Source organism: Bufo bufo, chromosome 10, assembly GCF_905171765.1.
Source record: "Bufo bufo chromosome 10, aBufBuf1.1, whole genome shotgun sequence".
NCBI lineage: Eukaryota > Metazoa > Chordata > Amphibia > Anura > Bufonidae > Bufo > Bufo bufo.
The window spans coordinates 2733693-2759138 of record NC_053398.1 but is presented as its reverse complement, the minus strand read 5'-3'; the positions used below and the strand labels follow the sequence as shown (position 1 = coordinate 2759138).

Below are 25446 nucleotides of genomic sequence, written 5' to 3'. Positions count from 1 at the left end.
ATACCTTTATACCTCACATATCAGTACCCTGCTGTATATACTATATATCTGTACACACTCCATCTATTATACCTCACACCTCACATATCAGTACACTGCTGTATATACTATATATCTGTACACACTGCATCTATTATACCTCGTACCTCACATATTACACTACTGTATATACTGTATACACTGCATATATTATACCCCGTACCTCACATATCAGTACACTGCTGTATATACTATATATCTGTACACACGGCATCTATTATACCTCGTACCTCACATATCAGTACACTGCTGTATATACTATATATCTGTACACACCACATCTATTATACCTCACACCTCACATATCAGTACACTGCTGTATATACTATATATCTGTACACACCGCATCTATTATACCTCATACCTCACATATCAGTACACTGCTGTATATACTATATATCTGTACACACTGCATCTATTATACCTCACACCTCACATATCAGTACACTGCTGTATATACTATATACCTGTACACTCTGCATCTATTATACCTCGTACCTCACATATCAGTACACTGCTGTATACACTATACATCTGAACACACTGCATCTATTATACCTCGTACCTCACATATCAGTACACTGCTGTATATACTATATATCTGTACACACCACATCTATTATACCTCTTACCTCACATATCAGTACACTGCTGTATATACTATATATCTGTACACACTGCATCTATTATACCTCGTACCTCACATATTACACTACTGTATATACTGTATACACTGCATATATTATACCCCGTACCTCACATATCAGTACACTGCTGTATATACTATATACCTGTACACACTGCATCTATTATACCGCGTACCTCACATATCAGAACACTAGGGAATATACTATATACCTGTACACACTGCATCTATTATACCGCGTACCTCACATAACTGTACACTGCTGTATATAATATACATCTGCATCTATTATACCTCTTTTGTGTGCCAGGGCTGTTTTGTAATCCCATTCCGGCCCTGATGGCATAAATTATAAAACGCAGCAGCAAGAATAGTTCATGGAACAAAGGGAGGGGCTATAAAAGGGGAATGGGGGCCCAATTTAGATTCCTGCTATGGGGCCTAGTGATTTTTATGTACGCCCCTGGCTGCAGGCACTAGGCCGGCAGCCTATCAGAGGCCGGCGCAATGACGTCATCGTGCCGCCTGAGCCTTACATTACAGCGTGGGACACAGGAAGAGGCTGCATCGCATCGCTGAGACTGAGGTAAGTATAAGTGGTTTTTTTACAATAGTGTTACTGGCACATTGGGGGGGCTTATTACAATACTGGCACATGATGATGGGGGGGGACTTTATACTGGCACATGATGATGGGGGGACTTAATACTGGCACATGATGGGGGGACTTAATACTGGCACATGATGGGGGGGACTTAATACTGGCACATGATGATGATGGGGACTTAATACTGGCACATGATGATGGGGGGGACTTAATACTGGCACATGATGATGGGGGGACTTAATACTGGCACATGATGGGGGGACTTAATACTGGCACATGATGGGGAGGAACTTAATACTGGCACATGATGATGATGGGGACTTAATACTGGCGCATGATGATGGGGGGGACTTAATACTGGCGCATGATGATGGGGGGGACTTAATACTGACACATGATGATGGGGGGACTTAATACTGGCACATGATGGGGGGACTTAATACTGGCACATGATGATGGGGGGACTTAATACTGGCACATGATGGGGAGGAACTTAATACTGGCACATGATGGGGAGGAACTTAATACTGGCACATGATGATGATGGGGACTTAATACTGGCGCATGATGATGGGGGGGACTTAATACTGGCGCATGATGATGGGGGGGACTTAATACTGACACATGATGATGGGGGGACTTAATACTGGCACATGATGATGGGGGGACTTAATACTGGCACATGATGGGGAGGAACTTAATACTGGCACATGATGATGATGGGGACTTAATACTGGCACATGATGATGGGGGGGGACTTAATACTGGCGCATGATGATGGGGGGGACTTAATACTGACACATGATGATGGGGGGGACTTAATACTGACACATGATGATGGGGGGGACTTAATACTGACACATGATGATGGGGGGACTTAATACTGGCACATGATGATGGGGGGACTTAATACTGGCACATGATGATGGGGGGACTTAATACTGGAACATGGGGGGGCTTAATACTGGCACGTGATGGGGGCTTATTACTGGCACGTGATGGGGGCTCTTGTTACTGGCACGTGATGGGGGCTTATTACTGGCACATTGGGGGGCTCTTGCTACTGGCTTGTTATTGAGGGCACTTATTACTGGCACATTATTGGTGGGCACTATAGGGGCATCTACTGAGGCCACAAAGAAGGGGTGTTTTATATGGGGGGCTCTGTACAGTAGCATTTTATACTGGGACACATTATGGTGGGTACTATGGAGAAGGGGAGAGAGGAGTACTATGGAGTCATCTACGGGGGGCACTAAGAAGGGGTATTTTATACTTGCAAATTATGGGGGACACTGAGGGCATCTACTGGGGCACGATATATGGGACATTATATACTGGTACATTATGGGGGGCACTAGCAGGAAGGGGGAGATGAGCACTATGGAGGCATTTACTGGTGCACTATATAGGGGTATTTTATACTGGCACATTATGGGGGACATTAGCTCAACTGGGGGCATAAGGGGGTATGTTTTGCACATTATAAGGAGAATTATTTCTACTGGGGGGCATTATGGTGGGTTTTATTACTCCCCCATGGTATGACCCCCTAGTAGCAGCACCAGCCTCTCCCTGCTCTGCTATCCCTCTGCCCCTTCTCCAAATCCTTATTATGAAATCTTTCTCATTAGGATAAAACACAACATCAGCTCCGCCGAGCCCCCGGTCAAAGTGTGGAAGTGGCGTCCGAGATCCCCAAGGGCCAAGCCAAGTAACTGTAAGTGTTCATGTGAAATATGTTTATTTTATATATGTACACTCCTGTGAGATGCGGGGAGGGAGATCTGTGGATGACACTGTTATAGGGAGGGAGATCTGTGGATGACACTGTTATGGAGGGGGAAATGGGGATGACACTGTCATGGGGCGGATCTGTGGATGACACATATAGCATAAGATGCTATATACGGTATGTGGCATCCACAGATCCCCCCCATACCAGTGTCATCCACAGATCCCCCTCTTTATAAAAGTGTCATCCACAGACAGCTGGACTTTTCTTCCAATGTTGCGGTTTTATGTATTGGGTAAAGTATTGCAGCATTTCTAAGCTTGTGTAAATGTATTGTTGTTATAGCTGCCCCCCCTACTTTTGTCCTGGCCCCCAGTGTGCCCCCCCAAAATTTGAAAGCTAAAGACGCCACTGCATATACCGAATCCCCGTTTGTGAATACCAAATCCAAAATGGCCTCCCTCCGGGTTGGCTCCTCAACCACTTGTTGTAGAGATAACCCCAGTAGGGAATTTAGAATATCTGTACTCCTGGTAGAACTTGCTATTTTGGTTTTCCAGTTTATATCTGGAAGATTGAAATCTCCCATAATGATAACTTCTCCTTTCATTGTCATTTTAGCTATTTCTTCAACTAGTAGATCATCTAGTTCTTTAACTTGACCAGGTGGTCTATATATCACACCTACACGAGTTACTGCATGGTTAGCAAACTGCAACGTAACCCAAACTGACTCTATGTTGGCCTCACCAACTTGTATTAGGTTAGATTTAATGCTATCTTTCACATACAGGGCCACTCCTCCTCCTTTCTTGCCTTCTCTGTCTCTTCTGTATAAAGAGTACCCTGGTATGGTTATGTCCCAGTCATTTCTTTCATTAAACCATGTCTCCGTAACAGCCACTAAATCTACATTCTCAGATGCCATTATTGACCCAAGTTCATTGATTTTTTTACCTAAACTGCGAGCATTTGTAGACAGGACTCTGAGCTTATCATTTCTTAACCTCTGTGCTTCTGACCTGTTCTGGCATTCTTTCGGGGGGCAATTGGACTCTTTTATTTTCACTCTTTTGCCCCCCCCCTTCCTAGTTTAAATACTCTTTCGCAAATTCTTGGAGTTGTTCACTAAGTACATTTGTTCCTTTGAGAGAAAGATGCAAACCATCTTTTTTGTACAGTTCCTTTCTATTCCAAGTAGAGCTATCATGAGAAACAAAGCCAAATCCTTGCTCTTGACACCATTTACCAAGCCATATGTTGAACTCCTTTATGCGCCTCTGCCTATCATTCTGAACATTATGCACAGGCAGAACTTCAGAAAATGAAATGGTGGATGCAAAATCCTGTACGTCATTACCAAGTGTGATAAAAGATTTTTTCACCTTTGACACTTCATTGCAAGCCAGGTCATTTGTCCCTAGATGGACAAGAACATCCACGTCCCCTTCCTGCTTTGCTTGCTTAACAATATTAATAATACGTCTTCTATCTCTTCTAGCAGTAGCCCCAGGGAGACATCTCACAAAACCATTTTTTTTAAGCTCCACACTTCTTATGATTGAATCACCCAGCAATAGCTGCTTCCTTTGAGACTTCACTTTATCTTTTTTGTCCTTGGCTGCAGTCTTGCATACATTAGACATAGGAGTCGATGGTTTCTCACCCTCTGTGCTTGAGTCCATATCCATGTTGTCCTTACATTCTGAGAGTGCTGCAAATGAATTATGGAGAACCACCGACTGTGGGACATGTCTTCTATCCACCACTCTAAGTCTTCCAGAACCTACAGTAACCCATCTGCCATTTCTGGGGGTCCTCTGTGGCAGTGGCATTGCAGCAGTCCTAGCTGGAGTTTGTTTAACAGATAATTTAAATATCTCAGATTTCAAAAATGCAATTTCCTGCTGCAGTAAGGAGAACTGTCTACAGATCTGACAGCATCCGAATCTCCAAAGAGTGGAACATGAAATAAATGCACAACAATTCCTGCACTGAACCAAGTCTGCCATTTTAAAGAGGAGAAAAAAATAATAATAATAAAAAAAAAAAATTGTAAATTTAAATCAAACAAATCTTACCTTTTTTTTTGTATTGTTTCCACCTTCCAGCCTATCTCCTGCAATATCTCTTTACTGTACTTAATGTAGTACTTGCAGCTAATGAATTAGGCCAGCTAATGAGTCTGTCTCTATATATACACACACTCCTCCCCCAGCAACAAATGTAACACCTTAGTGAGCTAGGCTCATTAGCAAACGCACAATAGGAAAAACCTGACCAAATTCCTTACCTCTTCTCAAGCAATTGTCAGCAAAAAAAACACAGATGAGCCAGTTGCAATCTCTTGCAGTGTCTCTTCAGTCTCCTGCAATATCTCTTTACTGTACTTTAATGTAGTACTTGAAGGTAGTACTTGCAGCTAATGAATTCGTAGTACTTGCAGCTAATGAATTATGAATGGTTAGCACTGGTGTCTTGCAGCGCTGGGGTCCTAAGTTTGAATCCTGCCAGAGACAACAGCGTGGGAATCCTCCCACACTCCAAGATTGATAGGGAACCTAGATTGTGAGCTCCACTGCGGACAGGGAGTGATAATGTCTGCACAGCGCTGTGGAATATGTCAGTGATATATAAGTGATGAGAATTGCTGTGGAATATGTCAGTGATATATAAGTGATGAGAATGTCTGTACAGCGCTGTGGAATATGTCAGTGATATATAAGTGATGAGAATGTCTGTACAGGAATATGTCAGTGATATATAAGTGATGAGAATGTCTGTACAGAGCTGTGGAATATGTCAGTGATATATAAGTGATGAGAATGTCTGTACAGCGCTGTGGAATATGTCAGTGATATATAAGGGATGAGAATGTCTGTACAGCGCTGTGGAATATGTCAGTGATATATAAGAGATGAGAATGTCTGTACAGCGCTGTTGAATATGTCAGTGATATATAAGTGATGAGAATGTCTGTACAGCGCTGTGGAATATGTCAGTGATATATAAGGGATGAGAATGTCTGTACAGCGCTGTGGAATATGTCAGTGATATATAAGTGATGAGAATGTCTGTACAGCGCTGTGGAATATGTCAGTGATATATAAGGGATGGGAATGTCTGTACAGCGCTGTGGAATATGTCAGTGATATATAAGGGATAAGAATGTCTGTACAAAGCTGTGGAATATGTCAGTAATATATAAGTGATGAGAATGTCTGTACAGCGCTGTGGAATATGTCAGTGATATATAAGTGATGAGAATGTCTGTACAGCGCTGTGGAATATGTCAGTGATATATAAGTGATGAGAATGTCTGTACAGCGCTGTGGAATATGTCAGTGATATATAAGTGATGGGAATGTCTGTACAGCGCTGTGGAATATGTCAGCGATATATAAGTGATGAGAATTGCTGTGGAATATGTCAGCGATATATAAGTGATGAGAATTGCTGTGGAATATGTCAGTGATATATAAGGGATGAGAATATCTGTACAGCGCTGTGGAATATGTCAGTAATATATAAGTGATGAGAATGTCTGTACAGCGCTGTGGAATATGTCAGTGATATATAAGTGATGAGAATGTCTGTACAGCGCTGTGGAATATGTCAGTGATATATAAGTGATGGGAATGTCTGTACAGTGCTGTGGAATATGTCAGTGATATCTAAGTGATGGGAATGTCTGTACAGCGCTGTGGAATATGTCAGTGATATCTAAGTGATGGGAATGTCTGTACAGCGCTGTGGAATATGTCAGTGATATATAAGTGATGAGAATGTCTGTACAGCGCTGTGGAATATGTCAGCGATATATAAGTGATGAGAATTGCTGTGGAATATGTCAGTGATATATAATTGATGAGAATGTCTGTACAGCGCTGTGGAATATGTCAGTGATATATAAGTGATGAGAATGTCTGTACAGCGCTGTGGAATATGTCAGTGATATATAAGTGATGAGAATGTCTGTACAGCGCTGTGGAATATGTCAGTGATATATAAGTGATGAGAATGTCTGTACAGCGCTGTGGAATGTGTCAGCGATATATAAGTGATGAGAATTGCTGTGGAATATGTCAGTGATATATAAGTGATGAGAATGTCTGTACAGCGCTGTGGAATATGTCAGTGATATATAAGTGATGAGAATGTCTGTACAGCTCTGTGGAATATGTCAGTGATATATAAGTGATGAGAATGTCTGTACAGCGCTGTGGAATATGTCAGTGATATATAAGTGATGAGAATGTCTGTACAGCGCTGTGGAATGTGTCAGCGATATATAAGTGATGAGAATTGCTGTGGAATATGTCAGTGATATATAAGTGATGAGAATGTCTGTACAGCGCTGTGGAATATGTCAGTGATATATAAGTGATGAGAATGTCTGTACAGCGCTGTGGAATATGTCAGTGATATATAAGGGATGAGAATGTCTGTACAGCGCTGTGGAATATGTCAGTGATATATAAGTGATGAGATTGTCTACAGCGCTGTGGAATATGTCAGTGATATATAAGTGATGAGAATCTCTGTACAGCGCTGTGGAATATGTCAGTGATATATAAGAGATGAGAATGTCTGTACAGCGCTGTGGAATATGTCAGTGATATATAAGTGATGAGAATCTCTGTACAGCGCTGTGGAATATGTCAGTGATATATATTAAACACCTATAGCTCTGTTTCAGTATCAGCCTATCAGGGCTCAGTATGCAGATGAGGGGGCGGGCCTTGTTCTTTATAACTGCTGCTCCTGAGAATATTCCATCCAGGATCAGTTCAGAACTGCAGGTTAGTGCGGAGCCGAGTGTGAACAGGTGTCTATACTGTACATGTGTGTGATAGGTGTGAACAGGTGTCTATACTGTACATGTGTGTGACAGGTGTGAACAGGTGTCTATACTGTACAGGTGTGTGATAGGTGTGAACAGGTGTCTATACTGTACATGTGTGTGACAGGTGTGAACAGGTGTCTATACTGTACATGTGTGTGATAGGTGTGAACAGGTGTCTATACTGTACATGTGTGTGATAGGTGTGAACAGGTGTCTATACTGTACAGGTGTGTGATAGGTGTGAACAGGTGTCTATACTGTACAGGTGTGTGATAGGTGTGAACAGGTGTCTATACTGTACATGTGTGTGATAGGTGTGAACAGGTGTCTATACTGTACAGGTGTGTGATAGGTGTGAACAGGTGTCTATACTGTACAGGTGTGTGATAGGTGTGAACAGGTGTCTATACTGTACAGGTGTGTGATAGGTGTGAACAGGTGTCTATACTGTACATGTGTGTGATAGGTGTGAACAGGTGTCTATACTGTACATGTGTGTGATAGGTGTGTACATGTGTCTACACTTGGTATAATAGTGTAGGTAGACTATAACTATGTATTAGGTGTGTACAGGTCTTTGTGTATAGATATATATCCTTCCTACATGTATATATGTATCATGGTGATTGTACTGTATGTGTGATGTGTGTTTGATACAAAGTGTCTGATTTGAACATTTATAGAGAAATGCTTTATCCTTTATGTACATGAATGTTATTTTCTGTGTTTTCCATTCTGTGCATGTCATGTATGTGCTGTGTATACCTGTCTGTATGTGCTGTGTGTACCTGTCTGTATGTGCTGTGTGTACCTGTCTGTATGTGCTGTGTATACCTGTCTGTATGTGCTGTGTGTACCTGTCTGTATGTGCTGTGTATACCTGTCTGTATGTGCTGTGTATACCTGTCTGTATGTGCTGTGTGTACCTGTCTGTATGTGCTGTGTATACCTGTCTGTATGTGCTGTGTGTACCTGTCTGTATGTGCTGTGTGTACCTGTCTGTATGTGCTGTGTGTACCTGTCTGTATGTGCTGTGTATACCTGTCTGTATGTGCTGTGTGTACCTGTCTGTATGTGCTGTGTATACCTGTCTGTATGTGCTGTGTATACCTGTCTGTATGTGCTGTGTATACCTGTCTGTATGTGCTGTGTATACCTGTCTGTATGTGCTGTGTGTACCTGTCTGTATGTGCTGTGTGTATACCTGTCTGTATTTGCTGTGTATACCTGTCTGTATTTGCTGTGTATACCTGTCTGTATGTGATGTGTATACCTGTCTGTATGTGCTGTGTGTACCTGTCTGTATGTGCTGTGTATACCTGTCTGTATGTGCTGTGTATACCTGTCTGTATGGGATGTGTATACCTGTCTGTATGTGATGTGTATACCTGTCTGTATGTGCTATGTGTATACCTGTCTGTATGTGCTGTGTGTACCTGTCTGTATGTGCTGTGTGTACCTGTCTGTATGTGATGTGTGTATAACTGTCTGTATGTGATGTGTGTATACCTGTCTGTATGTGATGTGTATACCTGTCTGTATGTGCTGTGTGTATACCTGTCTGTATGTGCTGTGTGTACCTGTCTGTATGTGCTGTGTATACCTGTCTGTATGTGCTGTGTATATACCTGTCTGTATGTGATGTGTGTATACCTGTCTGTATGTGCTGTGTATACCTGTCTGTATGTGCTGTGTATACCTGTCTGTATGTGCTGTGTATATACCTGTCTGTATGTGATGTGTATATACCTGTCTGTATGTGCTGTGTGTACCTGTCTGTATGTGCTGTGTGTATACCTGTCTGTATGTGCTGTGTGTATACCTGTCTGTATGTGCTGTGTGTACCTGTCTGTATGTGCTGTGTATACCTGTCTGTATGTGCTGTGTATATACCTGTCTGTATGTGATGTGTGTATACCTGTCTGTATGTGCTGTGTATACCTGTCTGTATGTGCTGTGTATATACCTGTCTGTATGTGATGTGTATATACCTGTCTGTATGTGCTGTGTATACCTGTCTGTATGTGCTGTGTATATACCTGTCTGTATGTGATGTATATACCTGTCTGTATGTGCTGTGTATACCTGTCTGTATGTTCTGTGTATACCTGTCTGTATGTGATGTGTGTATACCTGTCTGTATGTGCTGTGTGTACCTGTCTGTATGTGCTGTGTGTACCTGTCTGTATGTGCTGTGTATACCTGTCTGTATGTGCTGTGTATATACCTGTCTGTATGTGCTGTGTATATACCTGTCTGTATGTGCTGTGTGTACCTGTCTGTATGTTCTGTGTATACCTGTCTGTATGTGCTGTGTGTATACCTGTCTGTATATGCTGTGTGTATACCTGTCTGTATGTGCTGTGTATACCTGTCTGTATGTGATGTGTGTGTACCTGTCTGTATGTGCTGTGTGTATACCTGTCTGTATATGCTGTGTGTATACCTGTCTGTATGTTCTGTGTATACCTGTCTGTATGTGCTGTGTGTATACCTGTCTGTATATGCTGTGTATACCTGTCTGTATATGCTGTGTGTATACCTGTCTGTATGTGCTGTGTATACCTGTCTGTATGTGATGTGTGTGTACCTGTCTGTATGTGCTGTGTATACCTGTCTGTATGTGCTGTGTATACCTGTCTGTATATGCTGTGTATACCTGTCTGTATGTGCTGTGTGTACCTGTCTGTATGTGCTGTGTATACCTGTCTGTATATGCTGTGTGTATACCTGTCTGTATGTGCTGTGTATATACCTGTCTGTATGTGCTGTGTGTACCTGTCTGTATGTGCTGTGTATACCTGTCTGTATGTGCTGTGTATACCTGTCTGTATGTGCTGTGTATATACCTGTCTGTATGTGATGTGTATATACCTGTCTGTATGTGCTGTGTATACCTGTCTGTATGTGCTGTGTATACCTGTCTGTATGTGCTGTGTATACCTGTCTGTATGTGCTGTGTATACCTGTCTGTATGTTCTGTGTATACCTGTCTGTATGTGCTGTGTATACCTGTCTGTATGTGCTGTGTATATACCTGTCTGTATGTGATGTGTATATACCTGTCTGTATTTGCTGTGTATACCTGTCTGTATGTGCTGTGTATACCTGTCTGTATGTGCTGTGTATACCTGTCTGTATGTGCTGTGTATACCTGTCTGTATTTGCTGTGTATACCTGTCTGTATGTGCTGTGTATACCTGTCTGTATGTGCTGTGTATACCTGTCTGTATGTGCTGTGTATACCTGTCTGTATTTGCTGCCCATTGCTCTCTCTTCCAGCGTTACTGTCCCTTTAATGCTCACGGCCTGAGCTTCTTCTGATTTTGACTAAATTTATTCCTTTTTAAATGATTCCATTGTAAAATATTCCACACATCGTCTCGTCAGCTGAAACCAATCAGGCGGCCTCCATTACAGCTACACCACACCCACTTTTATGCATATTTTACCAGCCCCGCCCACCTGAGGCATGTTTGCAGGACATTTGGGAGTTTTCAGGGATTCTTCAGTTTTTCTCTTTGTCCTGCAGGCCGCCTTTCTTCTCCTGGTAGAGTGGACACGTGTGGCCATGATGTTCCTGGTGGTCCTGGCTGTGACTCTGGGCCTTGTGGTCGCCTCTCCAGTACCAGCCACCCCGGGCCACGCTAATGCATCGCACGAAGGGGAGCCCTTGAGGGTGGGGTTCCTATTTAAGCCGTTTCTAGGTGGCGCCGGCCTGGGCGAGATGCTGAAGGAAGTAGAACAACTGATCGAGGACTCAAAGACAAAGCTGATGAAAGCCGTGAGAGAGGTAAAATACCGGGCTGCAATACCAGATACCACCTGTAGGCTAGAGGGGCGCTGTTTATGAGCAGGAATAAAGCACAGGGTTCCTTCTAGTGTCAGACCCTTTAAGGGGATGATCAGTGGAGTAGACGGAGGAGAGGGGCCCCATAGCAAAATGGACCCTCTGCAGGTTTTAGCCGCCCAGACCTGGGGCTCGTTTTCCCCTCCGCACCCTTTCCTTGGCCCCTGGTCCAGGACTTCACCTCCATTTACTATCTATTTTCTGTAGGAGACTGGGGAATGTTCGGGCGGTGATTGTGCCACGTGCCTCCATTTCACCACAAGTCCTGAGCGGAGGACGTGGAGGGAGAAGTAACGGCGCGGAGGCTTCCAAAAAGTCACCGCTCGGAAAATAACAGAAAAAAACCACATTACTTTCCATGAGCACAAAGCCAATGTCTGAAAGGGGCTTAAAGGGCCAGCGCTTATGAAAAGTATGAACCTTAAAGGGCCGGCACTAATTAAAAGTATGAACTTTAAAGGGCCGGCACTAATTAAAAGTATGAACCTTAAAGGGCCGGCACTAATAAAAAGTATGAACCTTAAAGGGCCAGCGCTAATGAAAAGTATGAACCTTAAAGGGCCGGCACTAATTAAAAGTATGAACCTTAAAGGGCCGGCACTAATTAAAAGTATGAACCTTAAAGGGCCGGCGCTAATTAAAAGTATGAACCTTAAAGGGCCGGCACTAATAAAAAGTATGAACCTTAAAGGGCCAGCGCTAATAAAAAGTAAGAACCTTAAAGGGCCAGCACTAATGAAAAGTATGAACCTTAAAGGGCTGGCGCTAATGAAAAGTATTAACCTTAAAGGGCCAGCGCTAATAAAAATTAAGAACCTTAAAGGGCCAGCGCTTATGAAAAGTATGAACCTTAAAGGGCCGGCGCTAATGAAAAGTATGAACCTTAAAGGGCCAGCGCTAATAAGAATAAGAACCTTAAAGGGCCACACTAATGAAAAGTATGAACCTTAAAGGGCCAGCGCTAATGAAAAGTATGAACCTTAAAGGGTCGGCGCTAATAAAAAGTATGAACCTTAAAGGGCCGGCGCTAATGAAAAGTATGAACCTTAAAGGGCCGGCGCTAATGAAAAGTTTGAACCTTAAAGAGCCGGCGCTAATGAAAAGTATGAACCTTAAAGGGCCGGCGCTAATAAAAAGTATGAACTTTAAAGAGCCAGCGCTAATGAAAAGGATGAGCCTTAAAGGGCCGGCGCTAATAAAAAGTGTGTTTCTTAAAGGGACAGTGCTAATGAAAATTGTGTGCCTTAAAGGGCCAGCGCAATTATGACTTACAAGAAAACACCACTTTAATTACATTTCATAGTAATTTATCTGTGCAGGCATGCTGGGACAGACAGCAGACGACATATATCCGCAGCCGGCCCTGATTATATAATGCCCTATACTCCATTCCCAACCAGAGCTGCATTTAGAATTCTGTTATTTCCTGCTACTAGGAAGCAGCGACTTGTGGCAGTGCACATCACAGCTGTTTGGTCATTTGTCAGACAACAGGATGGAGCTAAACCTGTTTTTAGAATGTAGCCAGCAGAACTGGAAATGCAGCTTTGGATGTGATTGGAGTATAAGACATGAAAACATATAAACTCTTTTCAGTCTTTTCTAGGTGACAACCAACTTGGCTTCCATTGCATTTTACACAAGGGTTGTCACCCAGCTTTCCCAACATCTGTTCCTGGGACCGCAGAATGACGACAGAATACTGTCATGCACCTATTACATTAAATGTACATGTAACAATTCACATGACGCTGCAGAAAGTGAAATCTTCACCCACGAGGACAAGTCCAGAAAAAAGCAAAAGCAACATGAGGGTCAGATATGTTTTATGGAAGAACTAATGATCCGGCAGCACAGAGGATTTCAGGAGAGGAGTACACTGATATTGTGGAGATCATAGCATGAGAGTTACAGAGCGAAAAAGTAAAGTCCTCAGCAGCACAGAGTATTTTCAGATGCTATAAAGCTTGAAAGCATTGCTGTTGTTTATGTCACTTACATTAGTTTTATTTTTCAGTTGGATGCAGATAAAATCTCAGGAGACCTGCAGCCCAATTATCCTAACGAATCAGTGACAGAAACTGACGTGGCCCATGCCACCATCCTGACCAAGCAAGAGATCATAAAGGTAATGAGAAGACCTGCTGGACCACGATAACAGCCGGGGGTGAGGGGTCTGCTCAGTACAGGGGCGAGGAGCCTATTCTGTATATGTACAAAATAAGTTCCGCTCCTGTAGTTTGGGTCCTGCCGGGCTCTGCTGCTGTAGTTTGGGTCCTGCCGGGCTCTGCTGCTGTAGATTCGGTCCTGCTGGGCTCTCCTGCTGTAGTTTGGGTCCTGCTGGGCTCTGTTGCTGTAGTTTGGGTCCTGCCGGGCTCTGCTGCTGTAGTTTGGCTCCTGCCAGGCTCTGCTGATGTAGTTTGGGTCCTGCCGGGCTCTGCTGCTGTAGTTTGGGTCCTGCAGGGCTCTGCTGCTGTAGTTTGGGTCCTGCCAGACTCTGCTGCTGTAGTTTGGGTCCTGCCGCGCTCTGCTGCAGTAGTTAGGGTCCTGCTGGGCTCTGCTGCTGTCGTTTGGGTCCTGCCGCGCTCTGCTGCAGTAGTTAGGGTCCTGCTGGGCTCTGCTGCTGTCGTTTGGGTCCTGCCGCGCTCTGCTGTTGTAGTTTGGGTCCTGCTGGGCTCTGCTGCTGTAGATTCGGTCCTGCCGGGCTTTGCTGCTGTAGTTTGGGTCCTGCCGGGCTTTGCTCCTGTAGTTTGGGTCCTGCCGGGCTCTGCTGCTGTAGTTTGGGTCCTGCCGGGCTCTGCTGCTGTAGTTTGGGTCCTGCCGGGCTCTGCTGCTGTAGTTTGGGTCCTGCCGGGCTCTGCTGCTGTAGTTTGGGTCCTGCTGGGGCTCTGCTACTGTAGTTTGGGTCCTGCCGGGCTCAGCTGATGTAGTTTGGGTCCTGCCGGGCTCTGCTCCTGTAGTTTGGGTCCTGCTGGGGCTCTGCTACTGTAGTTTGGGTCCTGCCGGGCTCAGCTGATGTAGTTTGGGTCCTGCCGGGCTCTGCTGCTGTAGTTTGGGTCCTGCTGGGGCTCTGCTACTGTAGTTTGGGTCCTGCCGGGCTCTGGTGCTGTAATTTGGGTCCTGCCGGGCTCTGCTGCTGTAGTTTGGGTCCTGCCGGGCTCTGCTCCTGTAGTTTGGGTCCTGCCGGGCTCTACTGCTGTAGTTTGGGTCCTGCTGGGCTCTGCTACTGTAGTTTGGGTCCTGCCGGGCTCTGCTCCTGTAGTTTGGGTCCTGCTGGTGCTCTGCTACTGTAGTTTGGGTCCTGCCGGGCTCTGCTACTGTAGTTTGGCTCCTGCCGGGCTCTACAGCTGTAGTTTGGGTCCTGCTGGGCTCTGCCACTGTAGTTTGGGTCCTGCCGGGCTCTACTGCTGTAGTTTGGGTCCTGCCGGGCTCTGCTCCTGTAGTTTGGGTCCTGCTGGGGCTCTGCTACTGTAGTTTGGGTCCTGCCGGGCTCAGCTGATGTAGTTTGGGTCCTGCCGGGCTCTGCTCCTGTAGTTTGGGTCCTGCTGGGGCTCTGCTACTGTAGTTTGGGTCCTGCCGGGCTCTGGTGCTGTAATTTGGGTCCTGCCGGGCTCTGCTGCTGTAGTTTGGGTCCTGCCGGGCTCTGCTCCTGTAGTTTGGGTCCTGCCGGGCTCTACTGCTGTAGTTTGGGTCCTGCTGGGCTCTGTTGCTGTAGTTTGGGTCCTGCTGGTGCTCTGCTACTGTAGTTTGGCTCCTGCCGGGCTCTGCTGATGTAGTTTGGGTCCTGCCGGGCTCTGCTGCTGTAGTTTGGGTCCTGCAGGGCTCTGCTGCTGTAGTTTGGGTCCTGCCAGACTCTGCTGCTGTAGTTTGGCTCCTGCCGCGCTCTGCTGCTGTAGTTTGGGTCCTGCCGCGCTCTGCTGCAGTAGTTAGGGTCCTGCTGGGCTCTGCTGCTGTCGTTTGGGTCCTGCCGCGCTCTGCTGCAGTAGTTAGGGTCCTGCTGGGCTCTGCTGCTGTCGTTTGGGTCCTGCCGCGCTCTGCTGTTGTAGTTTGGGTCCTGCTGGGCTCTGCTGCTGTAGATTCGGTCCTGCCGGGCTTTGCTGCTGTAGTTTGGGTCCTGCCGGGCTTTGCTCCTGTAGTTTGGGTCCTGCCGGGCTCTGCTGCTGTAGTTTGGGTCCTGCCGGGCTCTGCTGCTGTAGTTTGGGTCCTGCCGGGCTCTGCTGCTGTAGTTTGGGTCCTGCCGGGCTCTGCTGCTGTAGTTTGGGTCCTGCTGGGGCTCTGCTACTGTAGTTTGGGTCCTGCCGGGCTCAGCTGATGTAGTTTGGGTCCTGCCGGGCTCTGCTCCTGTAGTTTGGGTCCTGCTGGGGCTCTGCTACTGTAGTTTGGGTCCTGCCGGGCTCAGCTGATGTAGTTTGGGTCCTGCCGGGCTCTGCTCCTGTAGTTTGGGTCCTGCTGGGGCTCTGCTACTGTAGTTTGGGTCCTGCCGGGCTCTGGTGCTGTAGTTTGGGTCCTGCCGGGCTCTGCTGCTGTAGTTTGGGTCCTGCCGGGCTCTGCTCCTGTAGTTTGGGTCCTGCCGGGCTCTACTGCTGTAGTTTGGGTCCTGCTGGGCTCTGCTACTGTAGTTTGGGTCCTGCCGGGCTCTGCTCCTGTAGTTTGGGTCCTGCTGGTGCTCTGCTACTGTAGTTTGGGTCCGGCCGGGCTCTGCTACTGTAGTTTGGCTCCTGCCGGGCTCTACAGCTGTAGTTTGGGTCCTGCTGGGCTCTGCCACTGTAGTTTGGGTCCTGCCGGGCTCTACTGCTGTAGTTTGGGTCCTGCTGGGGCTCTACTGCTGTAGTTTTGGTCCTGCTGGGCTCTGCTACTGTAGTTTGGGTCCTGCCGGGCTCTGCTGCTGTAGTTTGGGTCCTGCCGGGCTCTGCTGCTGTAGTTTGGGTCCTGCCGGGCTCTGCTGCGGTAGTTTGGGTCCTGCCGGGCTCTGCTGCAGTAGTTTGGGTCCTGCTGGCTCTGCTGCTGTAGTTTGGGTCCTGCTGGGCTCTGCAGGGTCACTTTGGACTCCGATAGCCCCTGTGGGTGGATTCAGCCTCTTCTTCCATCTTGCTGACATACAGATGATATCTGTGATTTTAGAGAAATGCTGAAGCATAAGCCTCGACCATTCGCAGCCACATCACAGAAACAGCCTGGTGTGGAGTCTTTCAGAATCTGTTACTTTGTTTTCAGTTGCCTGGTGACCACTTGATACATTGTCCATCAGCCTCATTACTCAGTAACATTGTTACTTTCTGCAGGAAACAGACAATAACACCGGATCCACCTCCTTCTTGGAGGAGAATGTTTCATCAGTAAGAAACGGGGAAAAGGCAGGACTTTTTTGCACACGACCGTATTTTGATTCCGTGTCCAATCCGTTTTTTTTCCGGATAGGATGCGGACCCATTCATTTCAATGGGTCCGCAAAAAAGGCGGACAGCACACCGTGTGCTCTCCGCATCCGTATGTCCGTTCCGTTGCTCCGCAAAAAAAAATAGTGCATGTCCTATTTTTTCTAGTTTGCGGACAAGGATAGGCATTATTACAATGGATCCGCAAAAAAAACGGATCCGCAAAAAAAAATGGATGCCATACTGAACGTCATCTGTTTTTTTTTGCGGATCCACAATTTGCGGACCGCAAAACACATACGGTCGTGTGCATGTTGCCTTAGTCTGTGTATACATGAGGGGGCGCTATAGGAAGTACACAGCTCTCTGTTGAACACAGCTGCTCCAGTATAATCTGCAGTTAGTGATTCTGCTGGTAGCAATGGGTTAATCTGCGTCGTGCTGGTGGTTGGGCTCTGCTGCTATATGTTGGTGCTGTTATGTGGGGTCCTCTGGGCAATATCTTGCCTCTTTTGTCTAATCTGAATACCACTGTCTCTGAGTATATAGTTGGGCAGTGTCTTTTACTCTCTGTTTCTATATATTCTTGGACTGTCTGAACCTGACTTATATACACTGGGCAAACGTTCAGCCCTGCCCATGTATGCTGGGTACAGTCTGGGCTCTGTCTGTGTATGCTGGGTACAGTCTGGGCTCTGTCTGTGTATGCTGGGTACAGTCTGGGCTCTGTTTATGTATGCTGGGTACAGTCTGGGCTCTGTCTGTGTATGCTGGGTACAGTCTGGGCTCTGTCTGTGTATGCTGGGTACAGTCTGGGCTCTGCCTGTGTATGCTGGGTACAGTCTGGGCTCTGTCTGTGTATGCTGAGTACAGTCTGGGCTCTGCCTGTGTATGCTGGGTACAGTCTGGGCTCTGTCTGTGTATGCTGGGTACAGTCTGGGCTCTGTCTGTGTATGCTGAGTACAGTCTGGGCTCTGCCTGTGTATGCTGGGTACAGTCTGGGCTCTGTCTGTGTATGCTGGGTACAGTCTGGGCTCTGCCTGTGTATTCTGGGGTCTCTTTGCCCATGTATTCTGGGTACAGTCTGGGCTCTGCCTGTGTATTCTGGGGTCTCTCTGCTCATGTATTCTGGGTACAGTCTGGACTCTGCCTGTGTATTCTGGGGTCTCTCTGCCCATGTATGCTGGGTACAGTCTGGGCTCTGCCAGTGTATTCTGGGGTCTCTCTGCCCAGGTATTCTGGGTACAGTCTGGGCTCTGCCTGTGTATTCTGGGGTCACTCTGCCCATGTATCCTGGGTACAGTCTGGGCTCTGCCTGTGTATTCTGGGGTCTCTCTGCCCAGGTATTCTGGGTACAGTCTGGGCTCTGCCTGTGTATTCTGGGGTCACTCTGCCCATGTATCCTGGGTACAGTCTGGGCTATGCCTGTGTATTCTGGGGTCTCTCTGCCCATGTGTGCTACAACTTTTTTCTGCCTTCATTACATCACAAGTGTTAATTTTTGACTGATAAAACGTGTTGGCTCCAAATCTTCAGGATAAATGGTAACCAACCTCTTCTATTGACTGTTTACATCCACAGCCGCTGATCCCGAGAGGGGAATTAGATGAGCCGCTATACCCCATAAGGAAAATTGCTGAGCCACTTCGACTTAGTGGAAAAATTGCTAAACCAGTGCTCCCCAGTGGGAAATTAGATGAGCCCCTGCTCCCCATTAGGGAATTAGATGAGCCCCTGCTCCCCATTGGAGAATTAGATGAGCCCCTGCTCCCTATTAGAGAATTAGATGAGCCGCTCCTACCCGTTAGAGAATTAGATGAGCCGCTCCTCCCCATTAACAAATTAGATGAGCCCCTGCTCCCCATTTGGAAATTAGATGAGCCTCTGCTCCCCATTAGGAAATTAGATGAGCCTCTGCTCCCCATTTGGAAATTAGATGAGCCTCTGCTCCCCATTAGGAAATTAGATGAGCCCTTGCTCCCCATTAGGAAATTAGATGAGCCTCTGCTCCCCATTAGGAAATTAGATGAGCCCCTGCTCCCCAGTGGGAAATTAGATGAGCCCCTGCTCCCCATTAGGAAATTAGATGAGCCCCTGCTCCCCATTAGGGAATTAGATGAGCCCCTGCTCCCCATTAGGAAATTAGATGAGCCCCTGCTCCCCAGTGGGAAATTAGATGAGCCCTTGCTCCCCATTAGGAAATTAGATGAGCCTCTGCTCCCCATTAGGAAATTAGATGAGCCCCTGCTCCCCAATAGGAAATTTTATGAGCCCCTGCTCCCCATTAGGAAATTAGATGAGCCCCTGCTCCCCATTAGGAAATTAGATGAGCCTCTGCTCCCCATTAGGAAATTAGATGAGCCCCTGCTCCCCAATAGGAAATTTTATGAGCCCCTGCTCCCCATTAGGAAATTAGATGAGCCTCTGCTCCCCATTAGGAAATTAGATGAGCCTCTGCTCCCCATTAGGAAATTAGATGAGCCCCTGCTCCCCAATAGGAAATTTTATGAGCCCCTGCTCCCCATTAGGAAATTAGATGAGCCCCTGCTCCCCATTAGGAAATTAGATGAGCCCCTGCTCCCTATTAGGGAATTAAATGAGCCCCTGCTCCCCATTAGGAAATTAGATGAGCCTCTGCTCCCCATTAGGAAATTAGATGAGCCTCTGCTCCCCATTAGGAAATTAGATGAGCCTCTGCTCCCCATTAGGAAATTAGATAAGCCTGAAGAAAGAGACTGATTTTCAGACAAGTGACAAATCAATGAAATAAAGTGATTTTTGATGCCACGAGTGAGGGGCTACAGGAATGAGATGTAAGAGAATACGAGTGATCTGGAAAACAACAAGATGTTTTATGCTGCACCAATAAAATAAGAAAATAAAAACAAGGATGCTTCATCATCATTATATATATATATATACTAGTAGAAGGACGCGGCTTCACTCGGGTATATTTCATCTATTTCATTTAATGCTTGTGTGTGTCGTTAAAAGAAATCCACAGTACTCATAGAACCTCCGATCCTCACTCGTCACCCATACTCTTCGGACTTAGAACCAAGGAGTGTTGGTAAAGGAAGACGCATCGCGGAGAGGGGGGGGGGGCTTTGGGGGGTTAAAGTAAAATTTTACAGCATACAGTGACTTTTACAGCATATGACCCCCTTGACAGCGACCTCCACAGGGGCCCACCCCCTTAACAGTGGCATTTACTGGATTGGGGGCGTAGCCTTTTGAACAGCTCACTCTCAGACAGCAGCACTGTGCTGTCTGAGTGTGAGCTGCAGTGAGAAAGTCTTTCCTCCCTCCCACCTCTGCAGCTGACAGAAGTTGATTTTTACCTTCATTTTTTCAATCCCCGTTGGCTGAGGCCTGGAGGGGGCGTGGCCTAACCAGATCGGGGCATGGCTGTCACGGCCTTTGCTCTGTGCGCCGTGACACTGGTGCCATGCTTGCTGCTGCCGGTGGCAATGTGTTGCTGTTATGGCATGTGGTGGCAATGTCTCGGCTTTGGCTGAGTGTGCCGTGACATGGTTGCCACGCATGCTGTTGCCGGGGACAACGTTGTGGCTGGTGTGTGCACTTCCCCTTTAAGTTGTAGCCTTCCCCTGTCTGGTACTGTAAGGGTTAACCACCTTGTTGGGTGTGGTCACTGGGTGCTTCATCTTACCTGTGGCTAGAGGCCAGGAGTCAGTGGTACTCCTGGTCTTCATGTTTCCATCTTCCAGTGTGAGGGCCTCCTAGTGGGACATACTGTCACGGTGGGAAACCCCCCACCGTACAATGTAAGGTATAATAGGGAAGCAGCTAGGCCAGGATGCCAGGATCAGGTCACCTCCTACAGGACCAGGATGGTAGGACGGCTCATACCAGGATACCTTGGGCCCTGAGTCGCCCTGATAATCCCTCACATAGGAGCAGGGGAGAGACGACCTGTTCTTCCCAGACACGGATGAACAGGAGTCTCAAATGGCCTAGCAGCAGGGAAAGGAAGCCAAGTGGAATGACAGATTAACACCACACCAAGGTAAACTGGAACCCATACAAACTTACTGCAATCCAAACACCAAGCGGATGCAGTACGTACTGACACACAGGAACCAGCATTCCAGCAACAGCACCCAGACTTGGCTTCTGGTTCACCCCTCCGGGAAACCATGGAGCCCCCTTCCGGAGGCACAACTAACAGGGTATGACTTGCATACATTCTGGACATAAAACGCCAACTTACCAGACATGTAACAACAACAAGACGAGACACCAAACATCCACACAGGTAAGGTAGGGGAACATGGAGGATAGAATGGGAAGACATCGCTGGAGACATCGGTGTCCCACTAGGTGGCCCTCTCACTGGAAGATGGAACAACCATCCAAGGAGCATAACTCCAGCTCACATCAAGGCTGGAGTACAACTGACTCCTGACCTTAAGCCACAGGTTAAAAAAAAAGCACCTAGTGACCACAGCCAGCAAGGTACAGTTGTGTTCAAAATTATTCAACCCCCAATGCTGTAAAGGGTTTTAGGGAATTTAGTGTACATTTGTAATTGTGTTCAGAATGAAATCTTACAAGGACTTTTTAAAGAACCAAATGCAACTAAAATGACATCAATTGTTTTTGTAATACAGTATTAAATGGTTTTTTGTGATTTCTTCATTGACACAATTATTCAACCCCTTAAAGACTACCACTCTTAAGAACAGAGGTTCATTCAAGTGTTTTCGATCAGGTATTGAAAACACCTGTGGATGTCAAGGAGCAGCAATCAAGCATAATAAGCCCCAATTAGGCCGATGTAAAAGGACTGTGATACTCAGCTCCTTCTAGACATTTACTGGTGTGTTTACAAACATGGTGAAGTCAAGAGAATGGTCCAGGAAGACAAGAGAAGAGGTGATTTCTCTTCACAGGAAGGGCAATGGCTATAAGAAGATTGCAGAGATGTTAAACATACCAAGAGACACCATAGGAAGCATCATTCACAAATTCAAGGCAAAGGGCACTGTTGAAACGCTACCTGGTCGTGGCAGAAAGAAGATGCTGACTCCGACTGCTGTGCGCTACCTGAAGCGCAAAGTGGAGAAAAGTCCCCGTGTGACCGCTGAGGAACTGAAGAAAGATCTGTCAGATGTGGGCACTGAAGGTTCAGCTCAGACAGTAAGGCGCACACTGCGTCATGAAGGCCTCCATGCCAGAACTCCCAGGCGCACCCCCTTGTGTCTCCAAAGAATAAGAAGAGTCGACTGCAGTATGCCAAAAGTCATGTGGACAAACCACAAAAGGTGTTCTGTGGACTGATGAAACAAAATGAGAACTGTTTGGGCCCATGGATCAACGCTATGTTTGGAGGAGGAAGAACAAGGCCTATGAAGAAAAGAACACCTTGCCTACTGTGAAGCATGGCGGGGGGTCAAACATGCTTTAGGGCAAGGTACCATGAATTCTCTTCAGTACCAGGAGATATTGGATGAAAATGTGATGCCGTCCGTCACAAACCTGAGGCTTGGGAGACGTTGGACCTTTCAACAGGACAATGATCCCAAGCATACCTCCAAGTCCACTAGAGCATGGCTGCAGATTAATGGCTGGGACATTTTGAAGTGGCCATCGCAGTCACCAGACTTAAATCCGACTGAGAACCTCTGGTGGGACTTAAAGAAAGCAGCTGCAGCGCGCAAGCCTAAGAATGTGACTGAACTGGAGGCTTCTGCCCATGAAGAATGGGCGAAGATACCCGTAGATCGCTGCAAGACACTTGTGTCAAGCTATGCTTCACGTTTAAAAGCTGTTATAACTGGAAAAGGATGTTGTACTAAGTACTAAGACTGAATGTCACTTGGGGGTTGAATAAAACTGATAATGATGTGAGCACAGAAAATACATTTGTGGTTATTTCATTATAAATGTTATGTTATATTTGTCAGACTTACGAGGGCCTCTTTGATTTAATTGTAAACAAGACGACTGAAATGGTCAAAATCAATGTCAAACTGGAAAAAACACTCAATTTCAGTGGGGGTTCAACAATTTTAAACACAACTGTAGTTAACCCTTACTGCACCAGACAGGGGAAGGCTACAACTTAAAGGGGAAGTGCACACACCAGCCACAACGTTGTCCCCGGCAACAGCATGCGTGGCAACTATGTCACGGTGCACACAGGCAAAGCTGAGACATTGCCACCACATGCCATAACAGCAACACGTTGCCACCGGCAGCAGCAAGCATGGCACCAGTGTCACGGTGCACACAGCAAAGGCCGTGACAGTGGCTTATCGGGACCTAGAAGTTGATTTTTACCTTCATTTTTGCAATCTCAGTCGGTTGAGGAGTGGGAGGAGGCGTGTCCTAACTGGATCAGGGGCGTGTCCTTTTGAACAGCTCACTCTAAGACAGCAGCACAGTGCTGTCTTAGTGTGAGCTGCAGGGAGAAAGTCACCCTTCTTCCCCTGCAGCTGACAGAAGTTGATTTTTACGTTCATTTTTTTCAATCCTCGTCGGCTCAGGAGTGGGAGGGGGAGTGGCTTAGCAGGGCCTGGGGGTGGGATTTTAAGTCTTTCGACAGTGGACACATTGTGGCAGGGGGCGTGTCTGGGCTTCTTCCTGCAAGAGTGACGCCCCTCTGAGCACCTTACTGGCTCATTTGCATACCAAATAAACTGGATTTTCAGAGGATAAAAACATCTATTGCTGGAACAAAGGCAGATCTAGAAATAAGATACTAAATGCTATTAGGCCGTTGCTTTACTGCAATAGCGATTATCCTGGTGACAGATTTCCTTTAAAGCTCTCCTACAGCAGTGAAGAAAAATGGCTGTGTTGTTATGGAAACCTGGAATAAAACAGTGTATGTGGAGGCTGGAGGACCTGCGAGCTTCTATTGGCTGATAAGGGTCATGTGACCAAGCTTCTATTGGCTAAGGCATTTTTTAGGAATATCTCAGGAACAGTATGTGCTAGAGAGCTGAGACCCGGTCTAAAACCTTCCCGGACACCTGATGGACCTGTGCGCCAAATTTTGTGATCCGCAGGACAAGGGACTTCTTCCAGGAGAATAAGGCTACTTTCACACTAGCGTTTGGGGCTCCGCTTGTGAGCTCCGTTTGAAGGGGCTCTCAAGCGGCCCCGAACACATCCGTACTGCCCTAATGCATTCTGAGTGGACGCGGATCCGCACAGAATGCATCAGTCTGGCAGCGTTCAGCCTCCGCTCCGCAGGTGGACACCCGAATGCTGCTTGCAGCGTCTGGAAGTCCGGAGGCGAGCGGATCTGTCCAGACTTACAATGTAAGTCAATGGGGACGGATCCGTTTGAAGATGACACAATATGGCTCAATCTTCAAACGGATCCGCCCCCATTGACTTTCAATGTAAAGTCTGGACGGATCCGCTCAGGCTACTTTCACACTTAGATTTTTTTTTAAACTATAATGCAGACGGATCCAAACGTCTGCATTATAGGAGCGGATCCGTCTGAGCAGACATCAGACGGATCCGCTCTGAACGCTAGTGTGAAAGTAGCCTAACATCACTCTTTTGGCCCATCCTGCGTCTTCCCCTGATCTAAATCCAATTGAGAACCTTTGGGGATGGATGGCAAGGGAAGTTTACAAAAATGGACGACAGTTCCAGACAGTAGATGGCCTTCGTGCGGCCGTCTTCACCACTTGGAGAAATGTTCCCACTCACCTCATGGAAACGCTTGCATCAAGCATGCCGAAACAATAACGGCGGAGCTACTCATTACTGAGCTCATGTTTGGAGGTTGGATTTCTGTTTTGGGGGGGTTTAGTTTTTTTTGGAGGTGTGGTCCGAAACTTTTGATCAGCTGAAAAACAGCCTGTTTCAGTTTATTCGCTGTTTTCATTAAATTGAATGCTTAAAAAATGTTTTGTCTCCCTCCCATCTCTTCTTGTTTCATGTTGAAGCTCCACTTGGAACCTTCTGAAGATCCAGCCATGATACATAGGATTTTTTGCCATTTTTCAAGTGGTCTTAAACTTTTGATCCGGACTGTATTAAATATCGTCGCGTCCGTGACAACCTGGTCTATAAAAATATCACATGATCTAACCTGTCAGATGAATGTTGTAAATAACAACAAATAAAAACTGTCCCAAAACAGCTATTTCCTGTTACCTTGCCTCACAAAAAGTGTAAAATAGAGCAACCAAAAATCCCTAAACTAGTACCAACAAAACTGCCACCCTATCCCGTAGTTTCTAAAATGGGGTCACTTTTTTGGAGTTTCTACTTTAGGGGTGCATCAGGGGGGCTTCGAATGGGACATGGTGTGAAAAAAAAACTGTCCAGCAAAACCTGCCTTCCAAAAACCGTATGGCGCC

At 46.4% G+C, this 25446-nt stretch overlaps 1 protein-coding gene across 2 annotated transcripts in view; it reads left to right on the top strand.

Annotated features, from left to right (window-relative positions):
- Positions 1–11338: 11338 nt before the first annotated feature.
- DKK3 (dickkopf WNT signaling pathway inhibitor 3) overlaps positions 11339–25446 on the top strand; it is a 72095-nt gene continuing 57987 nt past the window's right edge. For both annotated transcript variants that reach the window (XM_040410375.1, XM_040410374.1), the window contains exons 1-2: positions 11339–11666; positions 13741–13851. In XM_040410375.1, coding sequence (XP_040266309.1) covers positions 11346–11666; positions 13741–13851 — 432 coding nt within the window. In that variant the 5' untranslated portion in view covers positions 11339–11345. The remainder of the gene's footprint in view (positions 11667–13740; positions 13852–25446) is intronic.